At 55.3% G+C, this 24,990-nt stretch overlaps 1 protein-coding gene across 1 annotated transcript in view; it reads right to left on the reverse strand.

Annotated features, from left to right (window-relative positions):
- Positions 1-2,287: 2,287 nt before the first annotated feature.
- LOC144941751 (atypical kinase COQ8B, mitochondrial-like) overlaps positions 2,288-24,990 on the reverse strand; it is a 47,376-nt gene continuing 24,673 nt past the window's right edge. Inside the window, 10 exon segments of the mRNA XM_078868164.1 lie at positions 2,288-2,566; positions 3,797-3,883; positions 4,354-4,419; positions 6,182-6,289; positions 7,215-7,356; positions 8,269-8,362; positions 8,932-9,013; positions 10,464-10,604; positions 11,459-11,544; positions 13,630-13,752. Of these exon segments, the coding sequence (XP_078724290.1) occupies positions 2,291-2,566; positions 3,797-3,883; positions 4,354-4,419; positions 6,182-6,289; positions 7,215-7,356; positions 8,269-8,362; positions 8,932-9,013; positions 10,464-10,604; positions 11,459-11,544; positions 13,630-13,752 (1,205 nt within the window). The 3' untranslated portion in view covers positions 2,288-2,290.

The raw sequence follows: 24,990 nt of genomic DNA on the forward strand, positions 1-24,990 counted from the left end.
CCCACCCACCCACTAGGGCCTTCTTTCACCCACCCACCAAGGCCTTCACCCACCCACTAGGGCCTTCACTCTCCTACCCACTTGGGTCTTCTCTCATCCAATAGGGCCTTCTTTCACCCACCAGGGCTTTCAGTCACCCACCCACTAGGGCTGTCACTCATCCACTAGGGCCTTCACCCACCCACCAGGGCCTTCAGTCACCCACCAGGGCCTTCTCTCACCCACCCACTAGGGCCGTCACTCATTCACCCTCCCAGAGCCTTAACTCACCTGGGCCTTCACTTTCATCCAGGGCCTTCACTGTCTCACCAGGACCTTCACTCACCCACCCAGGGCCTCCGCTCACCAGATTCTTTGCCCTCTCACCCAGGGCCTTCTCTGCTGCTCTGCTGCTGCTGCTGGACTCACGTGAGAAATCAGGAGCGGTGTCACCGTGACAACGCTCCCCATCTGCCGCCCTCCCATGGGCAAGGAAATTAACACTTGTTTTAAAAAAAAGGAACCACAAATCTAAATCAACAACAACAACAACAACAAAACATCACTGCCACCCTCGTCGTCGTCATCACTGTCTGCAGCAGCAGCAGCAGCAGCAACGATAACGAATAAGCGCCGTCTACAACCTCGTTTTGCAACGCAGTCGTTCGCGTGAAGCGGCCGCCGCGTGACAAAACAACAAAGAACGCCGCGTCAGCAACGACGGCGATTGGCGTGATTTCAATTCGTTTTGGAAAAATATATCAATTTAGTATTTTTCTTTTTGTGTCGCGAAGGCAGCGGCTAGCGGTTGCGGTTTCACCGCCGCTCCGCGGTTCCACCCCCCCCCCCCCCCATTGCTCACGGCGGGGGGCGAATCCTGCCACGCTGCGTTCCGCCAAACGGCGACTTCCGCCGATTTTGGTGGAGGGGGGTGGCTGAAAAAATTGGCGGCAATCGCATTGCCGCAGCAAAATAACAAAAACTCAAAGCAAAACGCGTAAATTGCGTTGGAGATTTCCACCGAGAAACAAAAGAAATGGAAAGAACATCTTAATTTTGGGGCAGTTTCTGCCAAAAACGTTTCGCCAAAAAAAACAATTTCAGCGTAAAACTTGGTATGGGAATCCTTTTTTTCCGCAAATTCGGACGCACCCTGCAAAATACGTCGCAGACTTCCATCTCCGCCAACAACGCTGGCGGGCCTCTGGTCGACTCAACGGCCGGCTCAGCACCAGCGACGGGAGCTTGTGCCTCAAAGCCGGCCCCCCCCCCCCGCCACCCCCCGGTGACCTCCTGTAAAGGTCAAGAGCTCAAAAGCGGTAAGAGGTGAAAGTTTGCCGCGCGGTCTTCCGTGTGCAGGCGCCGTCTTGTAGACGTCGTCACCTTGTGGAGGATGCGTTTCTGGAACAGCCTTTGTGGTTTCGGCTCGGCGTGATCGCGTCGGTGGGCGCTCGCTAACGCGCGTTGCGTCGAGGGCTCGGATGTTAAACTCGAAACAAAAACAAAAAGACATTTTTATCAGGGAAGGTTCAGAAGTCGAGTTTTTCTTTCGTCATTCGCGACGATTATTTTTTCCCCCCCCCCCCTTCTGCCACGTTGAAAACGCCTTCTCGGAGACGGGGCGGCACCCGCGAAAGTTCAAAGGTCGGCGGCCCGCAGAGTTCGTGAAAGTCTCCACGAGACAGAGTTCAAGACAACGGAAGGAAGATCACAAAACCGCCAACGGGGCGTTCGCAGATAAAACCAAAGTCACTGCTCGTCGGCAAGGCCCCAAAAACAACACAAAAGGGGAATCGTTTTCCCGGTGAATCCGCTCGCTCGCCGCTCTCAAAGCTCCCAGTCATCCCACGCTCGCCGTCCATCCCAAGCGCCGGTCACGGAGAACTTTCAAACCCCAAATGGAACAAAAGACCCACACTCAAGTCTCCTCCACCGCTGTTCACAGTCCGAGCTGCAGCCGCTATTGGCCTCCGTCGATCGTCGTTCCTTGCACGCTCACCGACTCATTAGCCCGCTCACCGACTCATTAGCCCGCTCACCAACTCGCCAGTCCACCTGCTTGTCCGCTCGCTCGCTCGCCTACCCACCCACCCATCTGTTCGTTTGCTCGCCCAACAGATTATAAACTCGCCCGCGCTGCAACTGGCTCGCTCATCCGCCAGCTTGTTCTCTCGCCCACCCACCAGCCGGCACATCATCTTCTCCGCTCACTTGTCCACCAGCTCGCCCACCCACCCACCATCTCGCCCTCCCACCCATCCACCCACACCCCCACCGGCCATCCCGCCCGCCCGCCCGCCCGTGCGCGCGATCACGCGCTCGCCCGATATTTGTTGTAGACGTCGAGGAAGAGCGGGCGGCAGGAGATGCGCGCACCGAGCCTGGCGCAGATGAGGAATGAGCCGGAGAGCTTGCGCAGCAGCGAGTAGCTCTCCTCGGGCGGGGGCGCCAGGCGCTGGCGCATGACGCTGGGCATGAGGCCGACGACGCGGCGCGCCGTGGACTGGGAGCCGAAGTCGAAGGCGGCGTCCCCCGAGAAGGCCTCCCCGATGATCATCACCGCGTCCACGTGCGTGTCCTCCAGCAGCTGGGGAGGGGAGGGGGGGGGGTGAGCCGGGGTGAGAGAGGAGGGGTAAAGGGGTGAAAGGGTGAGAGGGTGAGAGGGTGAGGGTTGGTGGGAGTTGTAATCGACCAAATTGCAATTCCAGTGCGCCGACCATTACGGCACTGTGACAGCTTCCCTCCTGGGATGGGTGAGGGTTAGGTTGAGGCACGGGGTGAGGTATGGGGCGAGTGGCAGGGTGAGGCACGGGGTGAGTGGCGGGGTGAGTGGCAGGGTGCGTGGTGGGGTGAGTGGCAGGGTGAGGCACGGGGTGAGTGGCGGGGTGAGTGGCAGGGTGCGTGGTGGGGTGAGTGGCAGGGTGAGGCACGGGGTGAGTGGCGGGGTGAGTGGCAGGGTGCGTGGTGGGGTGAGTGGCAGGGTGAGTGGCGGGGTGGGTGGTGGGGTGAGGCACGGGGTGAGTGGCGGGGTGAGTGGCAGGGTGCGTGGTGGGGTGAGTGGCAGGGTGAGGCACGGGGTGAGTGGCGGGGTGAGTGGCAGGGTGCGTGGTGGGGTGAGTGGCAGGGTGAGTGGCGGGGTGGGTGGTGGGGTGAGGCACGGGGTGAGTGGCGGGGTGAGTGGTGGGGTGAGTGGGAGGGTGAGGCACGGGGTGAGTGGCGGGGTGAGTGGCAGGGTGCGTGGTGGGGTGAGTGGCAGGGTGAGGCACGGGGTGAGTGGCGGGGTGAGTGGCAGGGTGCGTGGTGGGGTGAGTGGCAGGGTGAGGCACGGGGTGAGTGGCGGGGTGGGTGGCAGGGTGCGTGGTGGGGTGAGTGGCAGGGTGAGGCACGGGGTGAGTGGCGGGGTGAGTGGCAGGGTGCGTGGTGGGGTGAGTGGCAGGGTGAGTGGCGGGGTGGGTGGTGGGGTGAGGCACGGGGTGAGTGGCAGGGTGAGGCACGGGGTGAGTGGCGGGGTGAGTGGCAGGGTGAGGCACGGGGTGAGGCACGGGGTGCGTGGTGGGGTGAGTGGCAGGGTGAGGCACGGGGTGAGTGGCGGGGTGAGTGGCAGGGTGCGTGGTGGGGTGAGTGGCAGGGTGAGTGGCGGGGTGGGTGGTGGGGTGAGGCACGGGGTGAGTGGCGGGGTGAGTGGCGGGGTGAGGCACGGGGTGAGTGGCGGGGTGAGTGGCAGGGTGAGGCACGGGGTGAGGCACGGGGTGAGTGGCGGGGTGAGTGACAGGGTGAGGCACGGGGTGAGTGGCGGGGTGAGTGGCGGCGCGCTCACCTTGGTCTCGTACCCCGTGAGGAACTTGAGTTCCCGCAGCTCCTCCACGACACGCCGCTTGTCCCCGCATGATGCCGACATCACAAGCTGGGTGGGGGGGGGGGGAGTAGAGTGGGGGGGGGGGGTGGGAACGGCGGGGGGTGAGACAGCTCGCACGGCGAGATTCGCGGTCACAATCCGGCAGGCCGCCCTGGTCAATACTGCGGCGGGTGTATTGGCCGTGAATATGCTACTACTGTGACTACTACTGCTACGAGGCCGACGCATCGCCTGCTAGACCACACCGCAGCAATCATCTCCCCCTGCTGCCAGACTGACCGACACCCGGCAAGGTTCTGAGTCAACTCATGTCGCACAGGGACAGCTGCCACGGAGGGTGCCCCTTTCAAACGTGTTGAGATGCGATGTGGGTCGCTTGCCGCGTGCAAATTGCTGGAGAGATGCCCCCAATAGCCGGACCCCTGTGCCCCCCCCCCCTGCTCCCCACCTCGCCCCGGAGGTTTCGCCGCACGACGGTTCACAGACGGAGTTCTGCCACCGCCGCCACCGCCGCTCACCTCGAGGAAGTGGTCGATGAATCGCTTCTCGTAGTCACGGCTCGCTCCGAAATCCAGCAGCCCCACCTGAGCGCGCGCAACGCAACGCGCACACAATGACAAACATCCCCCCGCCCCCCGCCACGATCGTCTTCTGGGGCAAGCGCTGTGAGCGAGCGCCTACGAAGGGGGCGGTGTGGCCAGCACTGCGCCCGGCCGCCCTTGTCTCCCCGGTAGCGATGTTTACACGGCACTTCAAGGAACTCGTTTTAAGGCCGAGTCGACCTAGGGGGGGGGGGGGGCCAGGACCGTTTCGGATATTCATCGCCGATGTTGGCTGTGGGAATCGAGACAAAGACAAAGATCCCCCGTATAGCCTTAACAGACTGTAGGGACAAGTGCTGTTAGCGAGCACCTATGAAGGCCGGAACGGTACACGAGGTGGTGGGTGGCCAGCACCACGCCCGACCGCCTTTGTCTCCCTAGTGGCGATGTTTACACACCGCACAAGATACTCATTTGAGGCTGAGTCGACCTAGGGGAGGCCCGGGACCGGTTGAGATAATCGTCACTGGTGGTGGCCGTGAGCGGGAATCGAACTCGTGTCGCCGGGTTCATAGCGCAGCGCGCTAACCGCTGCACCACCGCTCCCCGAGACACGCACAGAGGCGCACGCATCCCAAGAACCCGCCACGAGGTGGCGCCCTCCGCAAGCCAGCGTGGCGTGGCACTCGCCTTGCCCCGCATGCTGTGCCGCGTGTCGCGTCAGTGAGTGACAGAGGTCGTTACCGGGTACCCGATACCCGTACCCTGCCCGATACCCGGCTACCCGTACCCGACCGGGTACGGGTACGGGTACCCGTTTGTGACCCTGGTGCGGCCAGGTACGGGTAGGCCGTGAGTCACTGGTGAGTCACCGTTTGTCACTCATTTCCCAACGTCTTGTCTCTTCTCACAATTCAAGTTCCTAGAATCAACCCACCCGCGCCTGCAACATGGCTTCATCCCAGAGGTCGCAATCGGGTACCCGATACCCGTACCCTACCCATACCCGGCCGGGTACGGGTACCCGTTTGCGACCCTGGTGCGGCCGGGTACGAGTACGGGTAAGGAATCAAAACCCGTTTGCGACCTCTGGTGAGTGAGTGGCACGGTTCGGAAATCTCGCAGGGGCCGCGCATCACCCCGTGTCAGAGAAGGCGCCGGCAGAAGCGGATGTTGCAGAGCTACCTCCGAGTTTCCTCGATCGACAGAGTAGGCGGTGGCACTTTCCCACCCATCCTCCCACCCTGCCACCCATCCTGGGACTCAAGATATGAGCTCGGAGACCTGGAATCTGGCATCTGGCATCTGGGACCAAGGATAAGATCTGGGATTAAAAACTTGGATCTGAGACCGATGATACGAGATATGATATCTGGGGCCTGGGATCTTGCACTTGGGATTTGGGAAACTGGGTTTCTGGAATTTGGCACCTGGGATCTGGGACCTAGGATCTGGAATAATCTGGAAGATCACACCTGCGATCTGGTATCTGGGATGATCTGCAATGTGACATCTGGCACCTGGAACCTGGAATCTGATATCTGGGATCTGCAAGATGACATCTGGGACCTGTGACCTGGGATCTAGATTATGACACTGAGGATCTGGGGCCTGGAATTTGGGATTTGCAATGTGACACCTGGGATCTGGGATCTGGGATTTGGCACCTGTGACCTGGGATCTAGAATACAGCGTACACAGGGATCTGGGACCTGGCACCTTATGACCTGGGACGTGGGCCCCCCGTGACCCACTCTGGGACCCGGCACCTGGGACATGGGCCCCCCCCCCCCCCGTGACTCACTCTGCGGGTCTCGGGGTCGTAGATGAAGTTGGACCAGTTGGGGTCGGTCTGCATGAAGCGGAACTCGAAGAGCTCTCGCAGGCACAGGCGCATGATGTGCAGGGAGATCTGCACAGCCGAGAGACACACGGCACGCTGGACCTGTTAAGGGTCTGGCACGGTGGAGAACTGTAGGTATTACGCGTGGACCCGTTTGCAGAATGCGTAAGTGATATTCCATCTTCTTGGTTCTTTCGGAAAAGTCACGTAGAAGGGAAATAATCAAATAATAAAAATAAAACATAATAAAATAATTATCACGACGTTTCGGCCACAACGCCAGCAGCCGTCCGAAACGTCGTGATATTTATTTTATTATGTTTTATTTTTATTATTTTATTACTTCCCTTCTATGTGACTTTACCGAAAGAACCAAGAAGATGAATCCCTGCAGTCACGAAAGCTTTAAGTTGATGTTCCATCATCAGCATATTGGTAACGCTCGCTAACACACACACATGAACATATATACATACAAACACGTGAATACACAAACACACACAAAGACAAAGATCCCCTGTATAAACTTAACAGGCTGTAGGGACAAGTGCTGTTAGCGAGCGCCTGCGATGGCCGGCACTGCACACGAGGGGGTGGGTGGCCAGCACCACGCCCAACCGCCTTTGTCTTCCTAGTGGCGATGTTTACACATCACACCAAGTACTCATTTGAGGCTGGGTCCACGTAGGAGAGGCTTAGAACCGCTTAAGATAATCGTCACTGCTGTTGGTCGTGAGCGGGAATCGAACTCAGGTCACCGGGTTCGTAGCGCAGCACGCTTACCAGTGAGCCACAGATCCCCATATACAGGAACACACACACACACATGTCCCAATACACATACACACGTCAACACACACCCAACCATAACGGCGTCACCGCAACAACCGCAAAGAAAAAGCGCGGCGCGTTCAGCCACTCGTTCATTGATAAACTTCACTGCGCTTGGCGGCCCCGGGTGACCCCAAGACCCCGTGACCCCGTGACCCCGTACCCAGTTGCGCGTCTCCTGGTCGAGCGACTCGGTGTGGTCGAGCGGCAGGCCGGGCACGAGCTCCGTGGTGAGCACCCTGGCGCTGCTCAGCTCGTCCACCACGCGCGGCACGAACAGCGCCTCCTCCTCCAGCAGCAGGGTCCTGCACAGGGACACGGGGGACACGGAGACACGGAGTGAGTCACGGAGACACACGGACACGGAGACACGGGAACACGGAGTGAGTCACGGAAACACGGAGACACGGGAACACGGAGTGAGTCACGGAGACACGGAGTGAGTCACTGAGACACAGGGACACGGACTGACTCACGGACACACGGAGACACGGGGATACGGGGACACGGAGACACAGAGACACAGGGACACGGGGTACGGAGATATGGGGACACGGAGTGAGTCACGGAGACATGGGGGCAAGGAGACATGGAGACACAGGGCATGGGGACACGGAGTGAGTCACGTGGACACGGGGACACGGAGACTCGGAGTAAGTCACGTGGACACGGGGACACGGAGACACGGGGACATGCAGTGAGACACGGGGACACGGGGACACGGGGACATGCAGTGAGACACGGGGACACGGGGACACGGAGACACGGGGACATGCAGTGAGTCACGGGGACACGGAGACATGCAGTGAGACACGGGGACACGGGGACACGGAGACACGGGGACATGCAGTGAGTCACGGGGACACGGGGACACGGAGACATGGAGACACGGGGACATGCAGTGAGACACGGGGACACGGAGACACGGGGACACGGGGACACGGAGACACGGGGACATGCAGTGAGTCACGGGGACACGGGGACACGGAGACACGGAGACACGGGGACATGCAGTGAGACACGGGGACACGGAGACACGGGGACACGCAGTGAGTCACGGGGACACGGGGACACGGAGACACGGAGACACGGGGACATGCAGTGAGACACGGGGACACGGGGACACGGAGACACGGGGACACGCAGTGAGTCACGGGGACACGCAGTGAGACACGGGGACACTCCGTGCGTGCGCTCGTTGCGTGTGCGCGCCTCACCGGAAGCGCCGCGTGCACGCGGCCTCGCGCTCGTAGTCGCACTCCCACGCGAGCTCCCGGCCCAGCACCTCCACCACACTCTCCGCAAACAGCCCTGCACCACGAAGACAAAGATTCCCCCTATAGCCTCGATGGACTCTTGGGGCAAGTGCTGCTAGCGAGCAGCGTCCGTGAGGGAGTTGGGGGTGGCAAACACCGTGCCCGGCCGCCTTTGTCTCACCCAGTGGTGATGTTTACACACCGCAATAGGTACTCAATTAATGCTGAGTCGACCTAGGGGATGCCCAGGACCAGTTCAGATATTCGCCACGATTATTGGTCGTGAGTAGGAATCGAACTCCGGTCACGGGGCTCGGAGCGCAATGCGCTAACCACTGCACCACCACTCCCCACACGCACACACACACACGTACACGAACAAGCATATGGACACGGCAATACGGACACATGCACCCACCAACACATAGACCAGTCACGAAGACGTTCACATGACCCTGACCCCTGGTCTCTGACCCTGACCCCTGGTCTCTGACCCTGACCCCTGGTCTCGGTTTCTGACCCTGACCCCTGGTCTCTGACCCCTGGTCTCTGACCCTGACCCCTGATCTCTGACCCTGACCCCTGGTCTCTGACCCTGACCCCGGTCTCTGTGGAGGCACGCACCCTCGGGGAGCAGCTTGCTCACGCTGAGCACCATCATCAGGTTCTCCACATCGCTCTCGATGCTCTGGGCCACTCCGGGGTACTGCAACAAGAGCAGCAGCATCATCAGCATCAGCAGCAGCATGATATTCATCAGCAGCAGCATCATCAGCAGCATCATCAGCAGCATCATGAGCATCATCAGCAGCAGCATCATCATCAGCAGCATCATCAGCATCAGCAGCAGCATCAGCAACATGATGAGCATCATCAGCAGCATCAGCAGCAGCATGATCAGCAACATGATGAGCATCATCATCAGCAGCCGCATCAGCAGCAGCATTATCAGCATCAGCAGCATCATGAGAATCATCAGCAGTAGCATCATCAGCAGCATCATCAGCAGCAGCAGCATTATCAGCAGCATCACCAGTGGCATCATCATATCATCATCAGCATAATGAATATTATCATCATCAGCGGGATCGTAATCAGGAGCAATTGTGGCATATTCATCAGCAGAAGCATCATCAGCAGCATCATCAGCAGCATCATGAGCATCATCAGCAGCAGCATCATCATCAGCAGCATCATCAGCATCAGCAGCAGCATCAGCAACATGATGAGCATCATCAGCAGCATCAGCAGCAGCATGATCAGCAACATGATGAGCATCATCATCAGCAGCCGCATCAGCAGCAGCATTATCAGCATCATGAGAATCATCAGCAGCAGCATTATCAGCAGCATCACCAGTGGCATCATCATATCATCATCAGCATAATGAAAATCATCATCATCATCAGCGGGATCGTAATCAGGAGCAATTGTGGCATCAGGAAAATAAAGCCTCTTTGAGTGTACATGTGTAGTGTGTACGCGTGGTGCGTTGTACTGTGCGCACGTGTGTGTGGTGGCCCACCCCTAGGTCCACTCAACCATAAATTTGTATCTGGGGAGACAAGTATGGCCGGGCGTGATGCTGACCACCGACCCCCTTGTGTGCCGTGCCGGTCTACTCGCGAAACAGAACTTTGCCCCAAAAGTCTGCTGACAGCCTATATCTTTGTCTTTGTTGTGTGCAGTGCAGTATTCTTAGGTTTTTTCGGTAAAGTCACGTAGGTAAAAAATGAAAATTAATAAAAGTAAAATAAAAATAAAATAAAAATTACGACGTTTCGGAGGCAACACAAGCTTCCGTCTTCAGGTGGAACCTGAAACGTCGTGATTTTTATTTTATTTTTATTTAACTTTTATTAATTTTAACTTTTTTACCTACGTGACTTTACCGAAAAAACCTAAGAATATGAATCCTTGCAGCCACGAAAGCTTCAAATCTAGAATGCAGTGCAGTATATATGTTACAGTACATGGATCTGTCCCGCGACCTCCTGCCAGCATCAGCGGAGCCTTGCGACGCTCCCACCACCACCGTCACGCGGCGGCGGTGGGAGCGAGTGCACCTAGCCTGGCACGAGCGCCGCGTTGGCGGCGGCGTTGTCGCTGCTGAGAATTGATCCCCCACCCCCTGCCCCCGCACCTCCCACTCTCACCTGGACCTTCATGGCCACCTGGCGGCCGTCGTGGAGCCGGGCGAGGTGCACCTGGCCGATGGAGGCGGCCGCGAAGGGCCGCTCGTTGAACTCGGCGAGGCCGTCCCGCCAACGCTCGCCCAGCTCGGCGCTCAGCACCTTCTGCGGGCCACGCGGGGACAGGGGCCGGCGGTGGTCACCGTCGCCCGCACCGGGAGATGTCCGCGACCGCCCAAACACCACAGTGGCCGGATTTATCCTCGTAGCAAAAGTAGCTACGCGTGTAGTAGCTACGCGTGTAGTAGCTACGCGTGTAGTAGCTACGCGTGTAGTAGCTACAGCTACATGTGTAGTAGCTACGCGTGTAGTAGCTACACATGTAGTAGCTACTACACATGTAGTAGCTACTACACATGTAGTAGCTACGGGCCCCGCACTTTCAAGGGCCCCGGCGCTAAATGCTTTCAAGCAATTCCGGTTCAGTGATTCTGCACTTGCTTTATTACTATAGGACTATACCGCCTTCGACTTTTAAGAACGACTGGGTGTTTAAGATTAGGGATTTGTCATATTATCTGGCTGTATAGCAAATGAAAAAATACAATAACTTTACTGTGCAAGCAAAATTTTTTGTGTTTAAATATTTACGTGTTTTTTTCTTATTTAGGGCCCCTTTATAACAACATATGCTACAGGCCCCGCACTTAGCTTAATCTGGCACTGCCCAAATGCTTACAAGCATTTGCGAAATCTTTCACAGCGACAAGGAAAACAAACTAAACACAAAACTGCCTTTCGTAGCCAACCGCACCTTATCGCGGTTGGCTACGTACGGTGCGAAAGGAGTTCAACAAACATACATTTGTGGCCAGGCTGCTTTTGAAAAAGAGCTATGCAGCTCAGTGGGCCTTACGTGGTGAAATAAAAAATTAAAGTCGTTTAGTTTTAGACCGGCAGGTTGACCGGCGCGCGTCTAGGAGTGGAGCGGAGAGGAGCCGCTGCCGGGCGTCTCGCACCTTCATCTGCCACGTGGGCATGAAGTCGGCGCTCTGGCGGACCCGCTCGAAGATCTTCTGCACCTGCGGGTTGATGAAGCTGTCGTCTAACGAGGGCGGCAAGGGGGATTGTGGGTAAAAACAAAGCAAAGGAGCGGAATGAGGGATTGTGGGTAAAAAACAAAGAGGCGGCATGAGGGATTGTGGGTAAACACAAACATAGAGGCGGAATGAGGGATTGTGGGTAAACACAAACATAGAGGCCGCATGAGGGATTGTGGGTAAACACAAACATAGAGGCAGAATGAGGGATTGTGGGTAAACACAAACAAAGAGGCGGCATGAGGGATTGTGGGTAAACACAAACATAGAGGCCGCATGAGGGATTGTGGGTAAACACAAACATAGAGGCGGAATGAGGGATTGTGGGTAAACACAAACATAGAGGCCGCATGAGGGATTGTGGGTAAACACAAACATAGAGGCGGAATGAGGGATTGTGGGTAAACACAAACATAGAGGCCGCATGAGGGATTGTGGGTAAACACAAACATAGAGGCGGAATGAGGGATTGTGGGTAAACACAAACATAGAGGCCGCATGAGGGATTGTGGGTAAACACAAACAAAGAGGCGGAATGAGGGATTGTGGGTAAACACAAACATAGAGGCGGCATGAGGGATTGTGGGTAAACACAAACATAGAGGCGGAATGAGGGATTGTGGGTAAACACAAACATAGAGGCGGAATGAGGGATTGTGGGTAAACACAAACATAGAGGCGGCATGAGGGATTGTGGGTAAACACAAACAAAGAGGCGGCATGAGGGATTGTGGGTAAACACAAACAAAGAGGCGGCATGAGGGATTGTGGGTAAACACAAACAAAGAGGCGGCATGAGGGATTGTGGGTAAACACAAACATAGAGGCGGAATGAGGGATTGTGGGTAAACACAAACATAGAGGCGGAATGAGGGATTGTGGGTAAACACAAACATAGAGGCGGAATGAGGGATTGTGGGTAAACACAAACATAGAGGCGGCATGAGGGATTGTGGGTAAACACAAACAAAGAGGCGGCATGAGGGATTGTGGGTAAACACAAACAAAGAGGCGGCATGAGGGATTGTGGGTAAACACAAACATAGAGGCGGCATGAGGGATTGTGGGTAAACACAAACAAAGAGGCGGCATGAGGGATTGTGGGTAAACACAAACATAGAGGCGGAATGAGGGATTGTGGGTAAACACAAACATAGAGGCGGCATGAGGGATTGTGGGTAAACACAAACATAGAGGCGGAATGAGGGATTGTGGGTAAACACAAACAAAGAGGCGGCATGAGGGATTGTGGGTAAACACAAACAAAGAGGCGGCATGAGGGATTGTGGGTAAAAAACAAAGAGGCGGCATGAGGGATTGTGGGTAAACACAAACAAAGAGGCGGCATGAGGGATTGTGGGTAAACACAAACAAAGAGGCGGCATTAGGGATTGTGGGTAAAAAACAAAGAGGCGGCATGAGGGATTGTGGGTAAACACAAACAAAGAGGCGGCATTAGGGATTGTGGCAACATCGCAACCTCGCCGACTGCGGAAACCTGGCAGGACCCTGCTGAAAAAAAGTCATGAGCCTCAGCGAGGCTTTCCTGGATAAGCAAGTGGAAATAAATAATAATCTATATTGTTTTATATGTTAGCCTAGGGGACCCCCCGAACGGCAGCGGGCAACGATATCACGCTTGTTTGTTTTAATTCCAATCAAAACTAAACTAAAACTGTATTTTTTTTATTTTACCAGGTAAGGAGGCCCACTGAGCTGTATAGCTCTTTTTCATAAGCGACCAGACTATCACAAACGATAGCTCAACCAAGTGGCTTATCATGGGGTGGAAATTTATAGCGGCCAAACTCCTCTAAACGCGTGGCGTTGATTCTAAATGTGGAGGGGAAAAACTCGAGGACCCGGTGAAAAATCCACACGAGCACGAGGAGAGAGAGACACACCACAAACTCCAAATATACAGCAGCAGCAGGCGTCAGGGTCGGGATTGAACCAACGACCTCCTGTACACCATGCGAGGTAGTCAACATCTCGCCACGGTGGCGAGATTGATGAAGTAGCTGACCTGCTCACTGCTTGAACACCACGTGACCCCTACCCCCCCGTGCCCCCCCCACCCCCCAACTCACCCTGGATGCTGAGCATCTGTCCGAGCTTGAGAGCCGCGCCGCGCACCTTGCACAGCGTCTTGACGATCCGCTCCGCGTTCGCGTCCGACAGGAAGGGGCTCGAATCGAGCAGGCCGCGACCGCCTGCAGGGCGACGTGGGGGGAGGGGTCCGCAGGAGAGGTCGCTCCTCCGTTAGTCCGACGACCTCCGCCACTCGATGATGGTTTTATTAGTTTAAATTTCATTTTGACAGCATCACGATCACCCCACGATGGACTGACCACCGATGGATGATTGATGGACGAATGGGCTGAGATCATCCCCACCACCACCACCATCACCACTCTCGCGCACGTTGCTACAAATCCAAAAGAAGGCACCGGGGTATCGAGGGGCGTCATGTTTAATGTCCAACGTAAACGTCAGCCGGCGTGCGATTGTTCTTCTCGCTTGGGCAAGGGGAAAAAATGTCACGGTGTTTGTTGTTGTCGTTGTCAACAATCTACATTAATATTCTTGGTTCTTTCGGTAAAGTCACGTAGAAGGGAAATAATAAAATTCTCACGACGTTTCGACTGCAACACAAGCAATCATCATCAGGTGTAAAATCCACAGCTAGAAAATTTCAAAAAAGTGTGGGTTTAAATTATTTTTATTCTTATTTTATTGTTTCCCTTCTACGTGATGACTTTACCGAAAGAACCAATAATATGAATCCCTGCAGTCACGAAAGCTTTAAATAAAAATTTTACCTACATTAAGTTTAGAATACAGGGTTTATTTGGGTTAGATCACGTAAATATATAAATGTGTCGTTAAACCCCGCCACCACCCGACACGGCCGATTAGTAAGGTTTGTCACGTGAACAGGACGTGCCAATTCGTCACTAGCACAGCAACACCGGTTGTGTGAGTACGACCTTTCGCCAGTAATTACTGGCCAAATAATTACGTTTTAACGACACATTTATATTTTTACGCGATCTAACCCCCCAAAAAAACTATACTAAGGATGATATTGGTCGCGAAAGCCTGCGTGTGAAAGCTAAGTTTGTTTACAAAACAACCCCCCAACATCAAAAGTTGTTTACGAATGCCAATAAAGTTATTGTGACGGATGATTGCGGTAGCGCGCGCAGCAGAAACTCGATGAGTCTCGAGGCGCGCTCGCAGGAGGGTGCTGCTACCCCCTGGGATGTTTGGCCATGGATTGCATTCGTGGGCGTTTTTAGGTTTTTAGTTGTCGCGTGGGAGGAGGACCCGGAGAAAACCCCGACACGCAAAACGCGAAGAAGGGATTGACGCTTAAAAACTCCGCACAGATGGATTTAAAATAATAATTATATTTCTGTACAGTACTGCCACTGTTTCACGTTGTTCCGATTTAATTGCGGTGAATGTAGCGGCCGCTAGTGGCTGCGGTGAGTACGCGGATCAATCACGTGGCGCACAACGGCTACGTACAGAAAGACATCGATTCTTGCGCACGCGCGCGCGCTGCCGTGCGTGAGCTTCGGCGTAGGGAATCGACGATTAATCGACGACTCATCGTCACACCAACGAATGCTTCGTGAACATTCCGCGGTGAACCGGCTCAGTTCGAGCTTCCGCGGATTTCTAATTGACCGTGCATGGCATTGATTGATTAGCACCATGCCCGAGGCAGGGGGGCGGGGGAGTGGGGGGGGCACGAGGCAGAGAGGGCATGGGTGGGGGGAGGGGGCATTGCTTGGGGGCACAGAGGGGGGGGGCAAAAGTAGAGAGGCAAAGGAGTGGGGGATAAGAGGGGAGGGGGGATGGGGGGGGGATTGGTATGGAAGTGGGGGAGGGGTGGGGTAAGGAAGACGAGATGAGGGGGGACTAAAGGGGGGATCGGGGGTAAACAAGGCGGAGAAGGGGTCTGGAATTTACCGCAATGGCCAGGGTCGGGTCTGTTTTGTTCACAACACATGGCTATGGAACGTCCGTGTACAAAGACAAAGGGTCCCCGTATAGCCTCCCATCAGACTGTCGGGGCAAGTGCTGTTAGCGAGCACCTATGAAGGCCGCAACGGCACACGAGGGGGTGGGTGGCCAGCACCACGCCCGGCCGCCTTTGTCTCCCGAGCGGCGATGTTTACACACCGCACCGGCTACTCATGTTGAGGCTGAGTCGACCTAGGGGATGCCCAGGAGCGGTTCAGATAATCGTGACTGGTGGTGGCCGTGAGCAGACATCGAACTCGGATCGCCGGGTTCATAGCGCAGTGCGCTAACCACTGCGCCACCGCTCCCCCCAAACGCGTGTACACACGCAACCTGCTCAACGAGCCATCGGTTTCCGTCTCCCGTGTACAGCCCTGAGCCAGTGGTGGAAATTCCACATTCCTATGGCGGAGGGAGAGTCTATCAAGAAGTTAAACAACAACAACAACAAACAAACAACCACCGTTAGCGTCGTCACTCTGGCGCTTGTGCCAGGCAAGGTGCATACGCAAAGAAACGTGGACTCAAGAATATTCGAGTCGGCGTGTATTCGTGACACGGGTGGTTTTTGATGAGGTCGCGTGAATATAAATGCGTCGTTAAACCCGCCACCACCCGACACGTGCAACGAGTAAGGTTTGTCACGCATCGTCGGGTCTAACGACGCATTTATTATATTGTTTGGTTCTTTCGGTAAAGTCACGTAGACGGGAAACAATAAAATAATAATAATACATTTCTTGCTGTGGATTTCACACCTGATGATGATTGTTTTTATTGCAGTCGAAACGTCGTGATAATTTTATTGTTTTATATTTTTATTTATTTATTGTTTCCCTTCTACGTGACTTCACCGAAAGAACCAAAGATTAATTCCTGCTGTCACGAAAGCTCCAAATCAAGTTTGACACATTTATATATTTACGCGATCTAACCCCCCCCCCCCCAAAAAAAAACAACCCTGTATTATGGATAATATCGGTCGTGAAAGCCTACGATGTGTTACACCTACGCAAGTATTGACGCTTTGATGCGTAGGCGCGGTATGTGAATTCACATTGAGTGTGATTGAATGAATGCGCGTGCATGTGCGTGCGTTCAAGTATGTCGGAGTGGTGGTGAGCAGTGGTACAGCGGTTAGCACTCTGCGCTACGAACCTGGCGACCCGGGTTCGAATCCCGCTCACGGCCAAACACCGCTGACGATAATGATCTGAACCGGCCCTGGACCTCCCCTAGGACGACTCAGCCTGAAATGACTACCTGGTGCGATGTGTAAACATCGCCACTGGGGACACAAAGGCGGCCAGGCGTGGTTCTGACGTACACAGTCACACACACAGCACTTGCACCAACAGCCCGTGGCGGCTATATGGGGGATCTTTATCTTTGTTTGCGTTTGTTGTTTAATTAGGTGTTTGTGCATAGGTGTGTACAGGTGTGTATGCGTATGCGTGTGTGTATGTGTACGTGTCTGGATGCACTTTGTACTATGGGGACCTAGCCTGGCACAGGCGCTGCGGTGACGTCACTGTCCTTGTTGTTGCTGTACACGTTCGAGTGAGCGCAAGTATGCGTGTGACAGCGTGTATATAATTGTGCATGACGATGTCAGTACATGCCGTGTACGATTGTGCACATTTGAGTGTGTCTATGCGCGCGGGAGCGTAAATCATCACTGTGACAGCAGCACTTGCCCCGACAGCCTAGTTAGGTCTCTGCCGGGGGATCTTTGTCTGTGTGCCATGCCCTTAGCACGCAGCATCACGCACACATCACGTACACATCACGCCCGTGACATCAAACAGCCGCGGTCAATGCAGCCAGCAGCATTAATAATAGCAGCTTAATATACTGCCGCTCGAGAGAGGGGGGATCGTGTACCTCTCTCCCCATAATAGCAGCACTGGATTGTTGTTATTTAAAATACATCACCGTAGAAAGTGATTTTCTTGCTCGCTTGAGCACTAACAAAGGCTCGTCTGTTTACGGGACCAGCAGAGCCAGTGGTGGACATTCCACATTCCTATGGCGGGGGCAGGGATGAGCGAGTCCGTCCACGGGACAACCGCTGTTGACGTGCCCATAAAGTGGTACCCCCAGAGGAATGATGGGCTGAGTTGAACAAAATAATTGACATCTAAGCGAAATATAGTTTGTTAAAGCCAAAAACAACGTATTAATCGAACTTGGCCAAACATCCCCATGCCAGGAGATGGTAGAAGTAGTAGTGGTGGATTCTTGAATCCATCTGTGTGTGGATCTTTGAGTGTTCTATGTGTGTATGTATTGAGACGACTCAGCCTCAAACGAGTACCTGGTGGGTGCGTGCAATCATCGCCACTGGGGAGACAAAGGCGGCTGAGTTTGGTGCCGGCCACCCACGCCCTCGGGTGCCGTTTCCGGCCTTCATAGGTGCTCCTCGCTAACAGCACTTGCCCCAAAAATCTGTTAAGGCTATACGGGGGATCTTTGTCTTTGTTTTCTATTCGGAGCGGTAGTGTCGCGGTTAGCGCGCCGCGCGACGATTCCCTCTAACGACCAACATCAGTGAACCGGTCCTGGGCTTCCTCCCCTAGGTCGACTCAGCCTCAAATGAGTACCTGGCACGGTGTCTAAGCATCGCCACTGGGGAGACAAAGGCGGCCGGGCGTGGTGCTGGCCACCCCACCCCCCTTCGTGTGCCGCCATAAGTGCCCGCTAGCAGCGCTCGCCCCAACAGTCTGTCAAGTCTACGCCGTGGATCTTTGTCTTCGTTCTCTAAACCAGGCGCTTCCTCTGTCATGTCCCAAGCGTGCGTCTCTCCCTCCATCGCATCTTTGCGGCACCTTTTCACGCGTGTCGCGCAGGCGAGTAAATACCGCTGGGAGCGTCGCGATGAACGGGGCGGTAGTGAATGAGCCTTACACGCCCCGAACAAAGTTTGGCGAGAGACGCCGTGCGGCAAGATCGCACTCGCCCCAATCGATCCCCGCGGCACCCGGACGCCGACAAACAAGCGACGTGACTTCAGCGAAAGAACCAGCGAGTAGCGAGCGGGTCTTAGACACTTCACGCCGCGCGCACAAGACAAGGATTTGCACCCCCCCCACCAACCCCCCCCCACCACCACCCCACCACCACCACCCCCCCACCACCACCACCCCCGTGTAGGCTTCAACAGGTTGTTGTTGGGGGCAAATGCTGTCCGCAGGCGTCACCTACGAAGGCACACGATGGGGGGAGGAGGTGAGGGGGGGGCACCCACGCCACGGTCGCCTTCGGCTTACCCCCCCCCCCATCAGTGGCGATGTTTGTCCACGTCGCGCCAGGAACCTGAGGCTGAGTTGATCTTGCGCACGCAAAAGACAAAGATCCCCCGCGTAGCCTTTAACAGGCTTGTGGGGCAAGTGCTGTTAGCGAGCACCTATGAAGGCCGGCACGGCACACGAGGGGGGGGGGTGGGTGGGTGGCCAGCACCACGCCCGACCGCCTTTGTCTCTCCAGTGGCGATGTTTACACACCGCACCGGGTACTCATTTGAGGCTGAGTCGACCGGTTCAGATAATCGTCACCGGTGTTGGCCGTGAACGGGAATCGAACTCGAGTCGCCGGGTTCATAGCGCAGCGCGCTAACCGCTGCACTACCGCACACACACACACGCATGAACACACACACGCATGGACACACGCATGGACACACACACACGCATGGACACACACGCACGCATTGACACACACACACGAGTACACACACAAGCACACACACACATACACGTATATACACACATGCACAATCAAATATACGTAGTCACACATCTTCACAAACACGCATTCCTCCCATTAGCCAGCTACAGGTGGCTTAGGCACTTAGTCGTGGCTGCAGAAGCAACTAACATCGCGATATTGGCAGCGATGGCAGCTGTATGTCGACTTTCGCATCGTATGTAGCCAACCGTGCCAATCGGAGCTGCGGGGTAAAGATAACAAACTATGGGTCTCTGTGTGAGTCTATGGGTCTCTGTGTGAGTCTATGGGTCTCTGTGTGAGTCTATGGGTCTCTGTGTGAGTCTATGGGTCTCTGTGTGAGTCTATAAGTCTCTGTGTGAGTCTATGGATCTCCGTGCGAGTCTATGGGTCTCTGTGTGAGTCTATGGGTCTCTGTGCGAGTCTATGGGTCTCTGTGTGAGTCTATGGGTCTCTGTGCGAGTCTATGGGTCGCCGTGTGAGTCTATGGGTCTCTGTGTGAGTCTATGGGTCTCTGTGTGAGTCTATGGGTCGCCGTGTGAGTCTATGGGTCTCTGTGTGAGTCTATGGGTCTCTGTGTGAGTCTATGGGTCTCTGTGTGAGTCTATGGGTCTCTGTGTGTGTCTATGGGTCTCTGTGTGTGTCTATGGGTCTCTGTGTGAGTCTATGGGTCTCTGTGTGAGTCTATGGGTCTCCGTGCGAGTCTACGTGTCTCCGTGTGAGTATATGGGTCTCTGTGTGAGTCTATGTGTCTCTGTGTGAGTCTATGGGTCTCCGTGTGAGTATATGGGTCTCTGTGTGAGTCTATGTGTCTCTGTGTGAGTCTATGGGTCTCTGTGTGAGTCTGTGGGTCTCTGTGTGAGTCTGTGGGTCTCTGTGTGAGTCTATGGGTCTCTGTGTGAGTCTATGGGTCTCTGTGTGAGTCTATGGGTCTCTGTGCGAGTCTATGGGTCTCTGTGTGAGTCTATGGGTCGCCGTGTGAGTCTATGGGTCTCTGTGTGAGTCAATGGGTCTCTGTGTTAGTCTATGGGTCTCTGTGTGAGTCTATGGGTCTCCGTGTGAGTCTATGGGTCTCCGTGTGAGTCTATGGGTCTCTGTGTGAGTCTATGGGTCTCTGTGTGAGTCTATGGGTCTCGGTATGAGTCTATGGGTCTCTGTGTGAGTCTATGGGTCTCCGTGTGAGTCTATGGGTCTTCGTGTGAGTCTATGGGTCTCTGTGTGAGTCTATGGGTCTCTTTGTGAGTCTATGGGTCTGCGTGTGAGTCTATGGGTCTCTGTGTGAGTCTATGGGTCTCTGTGTGAGTCTATGGGTCTCAGTGTGAGTCTATAAGTCTCTGTGTGAGTCTATGGGTCTCTGTGTGAGTCTATGGGTCTCTGTGTGAGTCTATGGGTCTCTGTGTGTGTATATGGGTCTCTGTGTGAGTCTATATGTCTCTGTGTGAGTCTATGGGTCTCTGTGTGAGTCTATGGGTCTCTGTGTGAGTCTATGGGTCTCCGTGTGAGTCTATGGGTCTCTGTGTGAGTCTATGTGTATCTGTGTGAGTCTATATGTCTCTGTGTGAGTCTATGGGTCTCTGTGTGAGTCTATGGGTCTCTGTGTGAGTCTATGGGTCTCCGTGTGAGTCTATGGGTCTCTGTGTGAGTCTATGGGTCTCTGTGTGAGTCTATATGTCTCTGTGTGAGTCTATGGGTCTCTGTGTGAGTCTATATGTCTCTGTGTGAGTCTATGGGTCTCTGTGTGAGTCTATGTATGTTGAACTTCTTTCGCACCGTACGTAGCCAACCGTGCTAATCGGAGGTCCGGGAGGACAATAAACTAAACACAAAAGCAGTTCTAAAGAAATTAGTTTTCAAGCTGTAGCAGAGGTAGCAGCTATAATCACCAGCAGTAGCTGTAGCAGCAGCAACTATGTCAGCTTAAGCAGCTGCAGCAGATGTAGCAGCTATAACTGGCAAGGTCAGCTATGTTCCATTCATTGGCTACCACATTCTGATACGCTCCTGCCCCCTCCTCCCCCTTAACTTGTATTTATTTGTATTTAAGAACTTGCATCTTAGAATCCCTGCCTCACTTGATACAGCAAATTTAACTGTGACGGTCCTACTTGATGACGGAGACTTGTGTTGCCTCTGAAACGTCGTGATTTTTATTATTTTATTTTTATTAATTTTAATTTCATTTTTTACCTACGTGACGTTACCGAAAAAACTAAGAGTATGAATCTTTGCAGTCACGAAAGCTTCAAATCTAGAGCTATGTCATAGCCCTATCATTAGCATCGGCCGTGTCACTATCAGCAGCTGTAGTAGCAGTAGATGTGGGAACTGTAGCAGTAGCAGCAGCTGTAGCAGCCGCCATAGTAGCATCCGCAGCAATATCAACTTCAGCAACAGCCACAGCAGCAGCAGCAGCGGTATCAATACCAGCTATGTCAGTTTCATCAGCAGCAGTCGCATCAGCAGCAGCAGCAGCTGTATCAGCACCAGCTTTGTCAGTTTCATCAGCAGCAGTAGCATCAGCAGCAGCTGTATCAGCACCAGCTATGTCAGTTTCATCAGCAGCAGTCGCATCAGCAGCAGCAGCTGTATCAGCACCAGCTTTGTCAGTTTCATCAGCAGCAGTAGCATCAGCAGCAGCTGTATCAGCACCAGCTATGTCAGTTTCATCAGCAGCAGTCGCATCAGCAGCAGCAGCTGTATCAGCACCAGCTTTGTCAGTTTCATCAGCAGCAGTAGCATCAGCAGCAGCTGTATCAATACCAGCTATGTCAGTTTCATCAGCAGCAGTAGCATCAGCAGCAGCAGTTGTATCAGCACCAGCTTTGTCAGTTTCATCAGCAGCAGTCGCAGCAGCAGCAGCAGCAGCTGTATCAGCACCAGCTTTGTCAGCTTCATCAGCAGCAGTCGCAGCAGCAGCAGCAGCTGTATCAGCACCAGCTTTGTCAGTTTCATCAGCAGCAGTCGCAGCAGCAGCAGCAGTTGTATCAGCACCAGCTTTGTCAGCTTCATCAGCAGCAGTCGCATCAGCAGCAGCTTTGCCAGTTTCATCATCAGCAGCTTTGTCAGCTGCAACAGCTGCAGCAGTGGTGATACGGAGCGATCGCATTACAGCGACCGTGATGGATTGCGGGGGGAGCGGATTGAGGTGGCATAGGTTGGGGGGGGGGGGTTAGAGAGTGGGGGGGGGGGGTCTGGGGGGGGGGGTTAGAGAGAGTGGGGGGTCTGGGGGGTGGGGGTTAGAGAGAGTAGGGGGGACAGAGTCAAGGACGCAGAGAGAGCACAATGCAAGGGGGGGGGGGTCTCCCCGTGCCATCACGCAGCGCGCACATGGCGAACACGCGTTATGCAATAACGCCACGGGGGTGGAAAGTGGGGGAAGGAAGTGAGGGGGGGGGCACAGAGACCGGGGGAAGGGGTGTGGGGCTTCGCGATGCAGCAGCGGCAGCGGGCAGGCAGTGCAGCAAGTAGGCATGGCCCATTGCTGATGCTGCTGCTGTTGTTGTTGTTGTCGTAAGGACGGGTGAATGAACGCGCCTCGGAACAACAACAACAAGAAGAGACCTCTTAGCACAGAGGGACGCGAGCCCCCCCCCCCACCACCACCCCCCCACCAGCCCCCACCACCACCCCCCCACCAGCCCCTACCACCACCCCCCACCGCCACCCCCTCGTGTATGTTCTCAGATTGTTGTTGTCGTCTGATGTTTTATGGGGGTCTGAACCTGTCCCTGGCGGTGTGTGCCCGATACCCCCCACCTCACCCCCCCCCCCTCGCCTCCTCCCCCCCACCAAAGACAGAGATCCCCCGTATAGCCTTAACAGACTGTTGGGGCAAGTGCTGTTAGCGAGCACCACCGAAGAAGGCCGGAACGGCACACGAGGGGGCGGGTGGCCAGCAACACGCCCGGCCACCTTTGTCTCCCCCCCCCCAGTGGCGATGTTTACACACCGCACGAGGTACTCGTTTGAGGCCGAGTCGACCTAGGGGAGACCCAGGAACGGTTCAAATAATCGTCATTTGGTGTCGGTCGTGAGCGAACTTGGGTGCCTGGGTCCGTAGCACAGCGCGCTAAAGATTGCGCCACAACCACCACTACCACCACCACCACTACCACCACCACCCCCACCACTACCACCACCACTACCGCCACCACCACCACCCCCACCACCACCACCACCACCCCTACCACTACCACCACCACCCCCACCACTACCACCACCACCCCTACCACCACCACTACCACTACCACCACTACCACCACCACCCCCACCACCACTACCACCATCACCCCCACCACTACCACCACCACTACCACTACCACCACCACCCCCACCACTACCACCACCACCACTACCACCACCACCACCACCACCCCCACCACCACCACTCCCACCACCACTACCACCACCACCCCCACCACCACCACCACCACTCCCACCACCACCACCACTACCACCACCACCACCACTACCACCACCCCCACCACTACCACCACCACTACCACCACCACTACCACCACCACCACCCCCACCACTACCACCACCACTACCACCACCACCCCCACCACTACCACCACCACCACCCCCACTACTACCACCACTACCACCACCACCACCCCCACCACTACCACCACCACCACTACCACCACCACCACCACCACCCCCACCACCACCACTCCCACCACCACCACTACCACCACCACCACTACCACCACCACCACCACTACCACCACCCCCACCACCACCCCCACCACCACCACCCCCACCACTACCACCACCACTACCCCCACCACCACCCCCACCACCACCCCCACCACCACCCCCACCACTACCACCACCACTACCCCCACCACCACCAGATGCGTCTACTCCCACCCAGGTTAATCCGGTGCGACGTGACTGGGGATGGCATTAAACAGGAACGAGGAGATACGGGGGTTCATACACAAAGACAAATGTCCCCCGTATAGCCTTAAACATAATTTTGGGACAAGTGCTGTTAGCGAGCATCTCCCTTGAATTTGAAAGTAAAAGTTGGAGGCGGGTCTTATGATTCGGTACGTGTGCGTGGGTGTGTTTCGTGAGACCAGACTTGCACATCTTAATCGATACCGGGCACTCAGTTTGAGTGCGTCTTATACTTACCGGCGCGTCTTATAATCGCGGAGAATACGGTGACATAGTGCGCCGAGTAAGACCGGTTCAGATATCACGGTGCCACCCATGTCATCCGTTACCGGGTATTGAACCGGGATGCCTGGGTCAGTAGCGCAGTGCGCTAACCACTGCGCCACCGCTCCCCATGCATTGACGGCAAGGGTTGCGTAATTGAATCTACAGATACATTCCGATATACGCACAAAGACAAAGACCCCCCCCCCCCCCTCCCAAAAGCCTTAGCAGACTGTTGAGGCAAGTGCTATTAGCGAGCACCTATGAAGGCCCGCACGGCACACGAGGGGGTGGGTGGTCAGCACCAAGCCCGGCCGCCTTTGTCGCCCTAGTGGCGATGTTTACTACACACTGCACCAGCTACTCATTTGAGGCTGGGTCGACCTAGAGGAGGCCCAGGACCGGTTCAAATAATCGTCACTCCTGTTGGCCGTGAGCTGTGAATCGAACTCGGGTCGCCGGGCTCGAAGCGCATCGCAGCGCTGACTGCTCCACTGACGCGCAGACACAGATACACG

This window comes from Lampetra fluviatilis, chromosome 25 (assembly GCF_964198595.1).
Source record: "Lampetra fluviatilis chromosome 25, kcLamFluv1.1, whole genome shotgun sequence".
Lineage (NCBI taxonomy): Eukaryota > Metazoa > Chordata > Hyperoartia > Petromyzontiformes > Petromyzontidae > Lampetra > Lampetra fluviatilis.